Source organism: Austrofundulus limnaeus, unplaced genomic scaffold, assembly GCF_001266775.1.
Source record: "Austrofundulus limnaeus strain Quisiro unplaced genomic scaffold, Austrofundulus_limnaeus-1.0 Scaffold388, whole genome shotgun sequence".
Classification (NCBI taxonomy): Eukaryota; Metazoa; Chordata; class Actinopteri; order Cyprinodontiformes; family Rivulidae; genus Austrofundulus; species Austrofundulus limnaeus.
This window is the reverse complement of record NW_013952790.1, coordinates 175,899-185,952: the sequence shown is the minus strand read 5'-3', so window position 1 is coordinate 185,952 and position 10,054 is coordinate 175,899. Positions and strand designations below refer to the sequence as shown.

The following is a 10,054-nucleotide window of genomic DNA, read 5'->3' as shown; positions in this document are numbered from 1 at the left end:
AAGCGTTTTAATGATTTGGCCGATTAATCGAAAAAATAATCAACAGATTAATCGATCATTAAAATAATCGTTAGTTGCAGCCCTACATGAACCTCTTGTTTTAAACTGTTAAATAATGCTTCATGGTTGTTGCTTCCACTGTCTTTCTGTTTTTCTGCAGGCCAAACTGATAGTGCCCAACAGCACGGCTGGGCTGATCATTGGTAAAGGTGGAGCCACAGTAAAAGCAGTGATGGAGCAGTCGGGGGCTTGGGTGCAGCTCTCCCAAAAGCCAGAGGGCATCAACCTCCAGGAGCGAGTGGTGACCATCAGTGGAGAACCGGAGCAGAATCGTAAGGCTGTGGAAATCATTGTGCAGAAAATCCAGGAGGATCCCCAGAGCAGCAGCTGCCTCAACATCAGCTATTCCAACGTCTCTGGTCCAGTAGCTAACTCCAACCCCACAGGCTCCCCCTACGCTAACACGGCCGAGGTGCTGCCCAACGCGGCTGCAGCGGCCGCCACTGCCTCCAGCCTTCTGGGTCAGGCCGGACTCACAGGAATGGGTGCCTTCCCTGCCGCCATGTCCAGTTTCTCTGGCAATGATCTCTTGGCCATCACCTCAGCCCTGAATACGCTGGCCAGCTACGGCTACAACACCAACACCCTGGGCCTGGGTCTCAATCCTGCAGCTGCCTCTGGAGTTCTGGCTGCAGTTGCAGCTAGTGCTAACCCTGCTGCTGCAGCTGCAGCAAACCTGCTAGCCTCCTACGCTAACGATGCATCCAGCAGCGCCGGCCACCCTGCTACAGGCCTCAGCGGCTTCTCCCTTGGTTCGCTAGCAGCTGCTACTGGGGCTTCCAACGGTTATCTAAATGCTTCATCCCCACTGATGGCCTCATCCCTGTTGGCAACGGAGAAGCTGGCAGACGGAGCCAAGGACGTAGTTGAAATCGCAGTGCCCGAAAACCTGGTGGGTGCCATTTTGGGAAAAGGAGGGAAAACACTGGTAGAATACCAGGAGCTGACAGGAGCCCGCATCCAGATCTCCAAAAAAGGAGAGTTCATTCCTGGAACTCGGAACCGTAAAGTTACCATAACAGGGTCACCAGCTGCTACACAAGCTGCACAGTATCTGATCAGCCAGCGGATCACGTACGAGCAGGGGGTGCGTGCCACCAACCCACAAAAAGTGGGCTAAAATTAAAAAAATCAAGAGAAATGAAGAAAAAGATGAAGACAGAAAACKAAAGAAATCGAACGTCACGATAAATAGAAAAAAAAAAAGAAAAGTCCAAATATATGTTTAATATTTCAGTATCTAAAGAGAATCGCAGAAGAGGAGGTGGGAGAGATAGAAAAGATAAGTGTGTGTGATATATGAGTGTGTTTTTAGGACTGACGTCCTGATGTTTTTAAAGTTTGTCAAGTCTTTTTGACGACAGCAATCAGAGGAAGCTGAACTGGTCCACTGCCAAGATGCAGATTCAAGAATGAGGCCGCAGGGTCTCAACCTCCTCCAAAACCTCATTATTCTTTAGACTCTTCTGTTTCTTTTTTTTCTTGTGTTTTTGATTTTGCTGGTTTAAAATCCATTTGAAACCTCAGCCCCCGGTGAGCTGAACTGGTCAAAGATCAGCTGGTAGAGCTGTTCTACAAACCTTCCTCTTTGTTTTAATGCAGAATGTATTTAAAACTGGAGAAAGTTTATGACCTGAGCTCATGTCAGCTCACGGGAAGGCAATCTAAGAAAACCTTTACGTTCATTTCTAGCTCATATTATGATTGAMGTTTCTAAATTTGGGTATTTTATAATTTCATCCTTCAGTTATTGACACGGTCTCATTTTACCACAAACAGATTTTTTAAACCTGCAGCCGCAGGTTGATGTGAATGTAAAACAATATGAACCCATGTTTGATAGTTTTTTTTAGTTACAGTGATCAAAACTTGTGTTGCGGTGACAGAAATGTATAACTCTGACCCAGTCTGAACTTGGTCAGGGTTCAGGRTTTAAATAATCAATGTGAGAGGATAGAGGAGACACACAGGAATGTATACATATATTTTACACAAACGCTCCTCAATAACGCTCCCACAAACGCACAAACACCAAAACATGTTTGTAATTTGAGTCACAAACACAAGATCTGTTGTTGTTGAACCCTTTCTGGTGCTATAGGATTAGCTTCATTTAAATCKCTCAAACAACTTGATGCTTTACATGGTTAAAGTAGCTGAAACATCAATCGGTAGCCCACCGGATCTGACCCAAACTCTCACCTAATGACAAATGATTGATTTCAGAAACTTAAGAATAAACCCACTTTTTATAAATCCTTAAAAGCTGGATCTCCTAGTGATACCGGACGTGGTTTTTTGCCTTAGACAGACTTTTTTTTTAAATCCCAACATTGAACTAAAAAAAAATCTAAAAGCAGTGTCTGACTCCTTCAGTTCACAATAAGAACAAAGCACTATGAAAGCATTTTGGTATGAAAAGCTGTATGAACCAATATCTGTGAACAAAGAAACTATTGCCTTTACATTAAGGGTACCAAACAGTCAGGAGACGTACTCTGATAAAAAGCGACATCTTGGAGTCTGTGAGCCATCCGTCCCAAATCCCATCGAGAAAAACGAAAAGAGTCCTGCCGTTTGTTCAGGCGGGATCATCATGCTCTCAAAACAAGTGGAGCAATAAAACATTAAATGTTGTCTTTTATTCTAATAGTTTGTATAAAGGTGGCTGCCTAAATTTCTCGAGCACTCAAAGGTTAGCGTGCGTCCCCTCTGTGCTGCTATCCATCGTGTTCATCCTGAGTCCCCGGGTGTCCGAGGACTGCACTGTGACACATTCACAACACAGCGTTGAAGAGCGTCGGCCCATTTTATTCTGCACACCCACATCACACACACCGACAGAGGGGATGTTCCTGTTTACTAACTCACTGCACTTCAATTAGTGAACCTTTTTTCTATTGACCAACCGATTCTCATGTCCCCSTTCTGGATTCTCCTCTGTCCACTTCCCTGTGCTGAAGAGACGTTTTCAACTGTCTTCATCAACCCAAGCTCTATGATCAGCTTTGTAAGGAAAAGCTGTGAGGGTTGGTGCTGAGAAGTGTCAATGAAAATCCCAGGAAAATTAACCCACAGCCTTTTTCTTTTCAGAAATTCTTTGTTTCAGTTGGAGCATTATTACAACAATGAGCCTTTCCTCCCAGCTAAAATGTCTTCTTTCTCATCCATCTGAATCCAATCTGGCCACCAGTGAAACCATTGTGGAAGAAAACCCTTTACTGCCCAAAATCTGAGCTCATTATAAGATACAAGCACAAAACAAGAGGGGAGGGGTGGTAAGGTTATCGATGCAACTGGACTGTTTGACTTCAGAGAGCCTCCATAACTTGTTCTCTGCCCCTCATTAACTTTTCTCTTTCTCTCAACATTTGATTCCCTGTCTGTCCTCCGTCCTACACTGTGCTCTCCCCCTCTTTCTCCTTCCTCTTGTCGTCTCATGGGTGATGTCTAGCCATGGGTGGCAGTTATGCACTACAGGTCATAGGGGTTGAAAAAGTTTTCCTAGGATGCAAAGTTCACATGRCTAAAATGCACAGAAAACACCTGCCTCCAAAACTGTGACCCCCCCCCCACTAAAACCAACCAGCAACATTAGCTCAAAGTGTCAGAAGAACAAGCACGATTAAAGGTTGCTACATACTAATCAAGATGTAAGACATCTGTTCTCACTCACGTGGTCAYGAGACTTTCCTTTTACTCTAAAGACAAACTGTCGCAAAATCTCCTGGCAAGCTCCTCCCACTGCAGCGAACACAACCAACACAGCGACAGCGCGTTTATTTACAGTTCACGATGGAAGAAGATCTCATTTTTCTATTGGTAATTCGTCCCTACGCCGTCCGGCCGAGGTGCACTTCCTCCCAAACGTCACAGCCAGAGAGCCACCTGTGTCTCCACGCTGTCTCAGCTGAACACAAAAATTGCGTTATCTCTTTTCACAAGTTCTTCGATTATCTTTTAAAATTTTTATTTTAATTGTTATGCTGGACCCGTTGAAAAAGAGTCTGTATTTTCTGACATCTACGTAGTTCACCTGTTCAGCATAAACACGCCCACAAAGTTCTGACTAATTACACAACACCTAGAGCATAACCCTGAGAGAAAGTTTCTGCCAGCTGCTTGTGAACAGAACCAGTTCGTGGAGGTGGAACGACAACAACAAAAAAAGCATMATTTTTGTCACACGACTGCGTCACTGAGAACAAATTTCTCGACGTCTTGCAGAGTATACATCGGCCTTTAAACCAGTTCGTTTTTTTAAAGGAACATGTTGATTTTTCCAAAAGAAAGCAAAAGAAGGCAAATCTTGGTTGATAAAATCTTAAAGCGATGGCTCAGCTCGAAACCGTTCAGGCAGAATATTTTAGGTGTTAGAGAGTAACGTGTTTGTAAGCTAAAGCCGAAACAATGACATCCTTTATGCATATCCTGTTATCTGAAAATGACTAGAACTCATTTCTGTGGAATACAATATGTCATGTCATATGATCTAAATGTACTTTACTGTAGCTATTCTAGTTTGTAGTCCAAATGCAGTCCAGCGTTGTCGATAAAATGTGAAACTGTGTTCTATTTGTGTGGATGATAAAGAGTGCCAACTAAGCCTGACTAAGATTAGCTTCGCCATTTGTTTGTGCATTATGAAGACTCATTGAGCGCTGGTGTCCATATTTCTGTCACTGATTATTTAGTTCAACCGTAAGAAAATGTTCAGAATATTGGAAGCAATATAGTAGCATGTTGTCCTGTTTTGTGTTTCCTGTCTATTGTATGAACCTTTGAAATTACTAAGATTTTGAATGAGTAGGTTTACATGTACTTTTTGTAAGTTATGAAAATGCTGCTATTTGATAAGTAAACTATACAAAAAAATTAAAGTCTGTTCTGTTGATTAGAGGTGTGTTCAGACAGAGCGGAGCATACAGAAGGTGTATAGAAGACTATAAGGTAGTGACAGTAATAATAGACTCCATAGTATGACCTGTGCCAAACTAGAACCTCCGCAGCTTCTCAAAATGTAGATGTGCGATCAAATGTTAGATATCAATAACTTGTTTAGAAGTGCTGATCAAGTGCCAATCAAACTCTTGTCTTTTAAGTTAAGAAAAGATAATCAAATACATGAGTTAAGAAAACAAAGAAGAACTTTCTGTTCCTTGTTTTATCTCATAGGTACATAGAGTAAAAGTTAAAAGTTGTGATTTTCTGTTGTTTTCCACTTCATGCATCCCTTGCGTGTTTGTTTGACCTGTGGCTTCAGTACTGCTGTTTTCTCCCAAATGTCTCTATAGGCCAGCATGGACATGTTAGCAGCATCCATAACATAGCCATTAACAATCCAAAATGTGTTTGTGAAGTTAGATGTTATCTTTTTGCACGTCTTCTTATTGCATGGTATCAAAGTAAAATTATGGAGGAAAAAAAAGTGATAAAAATCTGCGGCTTGTGTCGCAACATTCAAAAACATAACACTGCATGCAAGTCAAGTGTAAAGCTCTTCAGTTGTTTCACCTCATGTTTAAAACGTTCTTTATGTTGGGAGTTGGAGGGAGCTCATCGTCATGTTGGCCCCCCCTAAAACACACACACAAACACGCACTTAGACACACACCTGAGATCAAGTTTCCCTTCAGTCAAGTTCTTTTCTCACCGTAGTCAAATATTTTCAGTATTTTAGATCCAATGAGGTTTAAAATGTGAAACAAACAAACAAACAAACAAACGTGAAAATGTTCCTCAGTGCATTGGCTTGTGTTTTCAGGATAGCACATTTCTCTGTTGTACCAGTTTTCTTCGAATGTTTCTGGAGTTTTATGTGGCAGATCTAATCTATGAATGTATTCATTTCCTCTTCTTTAAGTTGTGTGGAATGTTTCTTTCTCTTTACTGTAATTCAGGGCAGGAATATCAGTTCTGTGTAAAGTTAATATGTGTGTGAATACAATCCTTCAGCTCCAGTCAGGTAGGCCTCACACGGCCGCGGTCATGATTCAGACACGTCGACACAACTTCCGATTTGCTGTCAACATTTTCTTGTTTGTTTGGTGTTGCATAAATGCACTTTAATGATTGGTGGCTCGTTCTGGGTGTGAAACGAAGCTGAGAAGGAAAGCGTGTAGGCTTCCCACACATCATTTCTTTTGGTTCATTGTTTTCTTCATTTTATTTTCCTTTTTTTGCTTTGATGTTTGATTTCTGTCCTGTTTCAAAGCTATAGATGGAAAAGCCTGGAGTCAGGGATAAAACAGAAACAACAGCTGTTTTCTTTCTGTAAGGTGGTGTTTCTCAAACTTTCTGAGCCTCTCCCCTCTTTAGACAGACACCCCCTTAACACAACAAAACAAAGATTAACTGAAAGGTAATTATAATCGGGGGGAAATAAATAGTTTTCACATTTTTTATTGCTCTTAGTTACTGTGTGAAAATGTGACTTAGTTTGTGGCATTTTATCTCTTCAAAGCTTTTTGGAGGATTTTTCCCAAATAAAGAACAACTGAACAAATAAAGAAGTGATCTTTGCTCCATCAGCTTCTGATGTGCGATCTCTCTTACAGAACGTAGCAATTAAAGTTTAATCTGTGCACAAAAACTCAACAAAGTTCATTATTGCCACAAAACCTGAGTGTGTGCAGTAACTATGACCAAGAAACAAAAGAAAGAAAGGAGACAGACAGTTGTACTGCAGTAAAGAGAGAACACTCTTCATCTGGCTGAAGCGTAGCTCTGAATTCTTTCTCTCAACTGCCTAGCATGCACACAGGTGCTACAAAATACAATATTTCTGCTCACAATGTTGAGATGCAAAAATAAAATTTAAAAAATGGCTTCGCCAACCCCTATAATGGACCAGGTCAGTTTGAGAATCACAGCTGGAAGGATGTAGAGATCCTTTGGATCGATCTCTACTCCTGTGTGAATTATAAACAGCTTCTTGTTTTTCCACCTGACTGGTGCAGTAGGCCATGCAGAAAGAAGGATTGAGGACTGAAGGCGGTGTAGAGTGAATGATTTAGAACTAAAGGCAGTGTAGATTGAAGGGTTTAGGACTGAAGGCAGTGAAGGGTTAAGGGTTTAGGACTGAAGGAGGTGTAGGGTGAAGGGTTTGGACCTAAGGCAGTGCAGGGTTTCGGGCTGAAGACAGTGAAGGGTTAAGGGTTTAGGACTGAAAGTGGCGTAGGTTGAATGGTTTAGGATTGGAGACAATGTAGGTTGAATGGTTTAGGACTGAAGGAGGTGAAGCGTTTAAGACTAAAAGCAGTTTAGGGTGAACAGTTTAGGACTGAAGGTGGTATAGGGAGAAGGACTGAAGGGTTTGGTGTAGGGTGAAGGGTTGAGGACTGAAAACGGTGTAGGGTTCAGGACTGTAGGAGTTGTATGGTGAAGGGTTAAGTGTTCAGGACTGTAGGAGGTGTATGGTTAGGGTACAGGACTGAAGGCAGTGTAGGGTTAAGGGTTCAGGACTGTAGGAAGTGTAGGGTTAAGCATTTAGGACTAAAGGTGATGTAGGGTGAAGGATTAGGGACTAGGAGGTACTGTATAGGGTTAGAGTTCGGGACTGAAGGGAGTGTAGGGTTAGGGTTTAGGACTGAAAGAGATGTAGGGTTAATGTTTCAGGACTGAAGGGAGTGTAGGGTTAGGGTTTAGGACTAAAAGAGATGTAGGGTTAATGTTTCAGGACTGAAGGAGGTGTAGGGTTAAGGGTTCAGGACTGTAGGAGGTGAAGGGTTTGGGACTGAAGACGGTGTAGGGTGAGGGATTTAGGACTGAAGGAGGTTTAGGATTAGGGTTCAGGACTGAAGGTGGTGTAGGTTTAGGATTCAGGACTGAAGGGGTTAGGATTGGGGATCAGGACTGTAGGAGGTGTAGGGTTAGGGTTCAGGGTTCTGTTTCATTGTTTTGTTTTCTTACTGCTTCACATCTGAACACCAAACAAAGTGCAGGATCAATAAAAAGTTCTGTTAAATGTTTTCTGGGTGCCAGACCCCACACAGCTCATCATGTGAAGTGTGGGACTGGTTTTAAGGTTCTAAACCTTCTCCGGCTGCTCACTCATCTCCTTAAACCTATTCTACCTGAGTGTGAATCTCAGCCGACATGTTGCATCACACGTCCACCCTTTAAAGGTGAAAGTACGAGGTCATTTCTGTCTTTGATCCTCAGAACCTCCCATGAACTTCTTCATTGCCAAGAACTCATGTCTGTGTTGGAGATTTAACTGTTGAACTCTGCAGGACTGTTCTGTTGTTTTGTGCTCATCCTGATGAAAGCTGCACCTTGCAGATTTTTTCATGTTCTTTTAGGTTTTCCATTGTTGAAGCTYCGTTCATTCCATTCAAAGGACAGAAACAGACTGACAGCTACGATCAAATCCAAAAACAAAGTGATGTTTAGTGGATTGGGCTGATGATGGTGATGAAAATGCTTCTGTCTTTCTGTTGTCACAAGTGACRAGAACCTGTGAAAGTCCACAGTGTAAACTACCTAAAAGGGCTTTCTTAGAGAGCATTTACCTGTCTTTGAACGTCAAACATGTTTAAATAGGGAAAATAAAAACTACTTGTGCCATTCTAGAAGAAGTGAGAAAGCTTTTCATGGCAAATATTTGTCAACAAGAGTGCCAAATAATTTCACACTGAGCCAAAAGGCAGCGAGCCGTCAGAACTGTCAGCCCCCCCTCACTGAAACCCATCAGCCTGTCTGTGCAGCGTCTCAGCTCCTGTCCCATTCTGTTGTTCTGCTGCCAGTCTGTTTTCTCTGAAGCAGATTTTCTAATGTTGATACTCTGAAGAGGGAATGAGARGATTTTAACTGTCATTGTTTTTATCTGTTTATTTAAACATTATTCATGAATAGATTTTATCGATAATGACTATTTAATGTAACTGTAGTACTGTGTTTGTAAAAAAAAATTCAGTGAGTTGTGTTCTATGACTCGTGGACTACCAGTGAAGTCAGCATTTCTGTGTTAATATTTGAATTGTTTTTTAAAGATTATTTTTGCGACGGCAACAAAGAGTCATTATAAATGTTCATTTTAACATCACTTGTCTTCTGTTCCTTTTCTTCTCCACATCATTTCAGAGCTTGGCCTCACACAGGTCAAAGTTCAAAGGTCAGCCCACTACAAGCAACACTGAGCTCAGGTCACAATGCTGCCATCATGTGGGATAACATTAGAAAGAATACTTTGATCAGAGAGAAGTGAGGTTTGGTGGTAAAACCATAAATTACTAATACCTGTTGTAGATGGCTCACAGTTTAATTTAGGACGAATGGGCCTCATTCAATAACTTTTTTATCCTAAATTTCTCTTACTTTTGTTCGAACAAAGGTTTTGTTCGAATATGGTACGTCAGATTCAAGAAACTGCTATCTTCAGGAAAAGTGTGTAAATGAGCTGCATAAACTGATGAATGCCACTTGTTCTTATTCAGGTGCTCGAGGAGAGGACATTAGCAGAACTACTACCCCAAAAACACCATATAAGGCTATATGTTCCTGTTACAGGAAGTGTCCATTCATAAATGACATTGCAAAGTAAAAAAGAAGAACTTTATGAGCTCAGAGACTGAAGTCCTACTTTCAGAGATCCAGAAAAGAAAATCTGTCATTTTCAGCAGCGTCAGCTGTGGAATTAAAGGAGCTGCTAAAGCTGAGGGATGAAATGATGCTGTTAATGTTGTGTCTCCTGTGGGTCGTAAAGTCACAGAAATAAAAATCAAAATCATATTCAGCTCTCTCTAGTCCTGCTCTGGTTTTCCTTTGGTCAAATATTTTTAAGTTATGTAGAAGAAACAAGGAAACCACTGTGTTAAATAATTTTTAGGTATGTCCCGATACCACTTTTTCACTTCCGATACGATACCGATATTACAACTTTGAGAATTGTCCGATACAGATACTGTATTGACCGATACCGATATTGACCCATTGCCATAACAGTACAAGTCACACACTTTTACCTATTTTTTAGTGTAAAATCTTAGAAAAG

At 41.5% G+C, this 10,054-nt stretch overlaps 1 protein-coding gene across 1 annotated transcript in view; it reads left to right on the top strand.

The window, feature by feature from the left end:
* The window catches only part of LOC106528523 (RNA-binding protein Nova-1), a 53,352-nt gene extending 44,246 nt beyond the window's left edge, over window positions 1-9,106 (top strand). The window contains exon 3 of the mRNA XM_014023707.1: window positions 161-9,106. Coding sequence (XP_013879161.1) covers window positions 161-1,180 — 1,020 coding nt within the window. The 3' untranslated portion in view covers window positions 1,181-9,106. The remainder of the gene's footprint in view (window positions 1-160) is intronic.
* The last annotated feature ends 948 nt before the right edge of the window (window positions 9,107-10,054 follow it).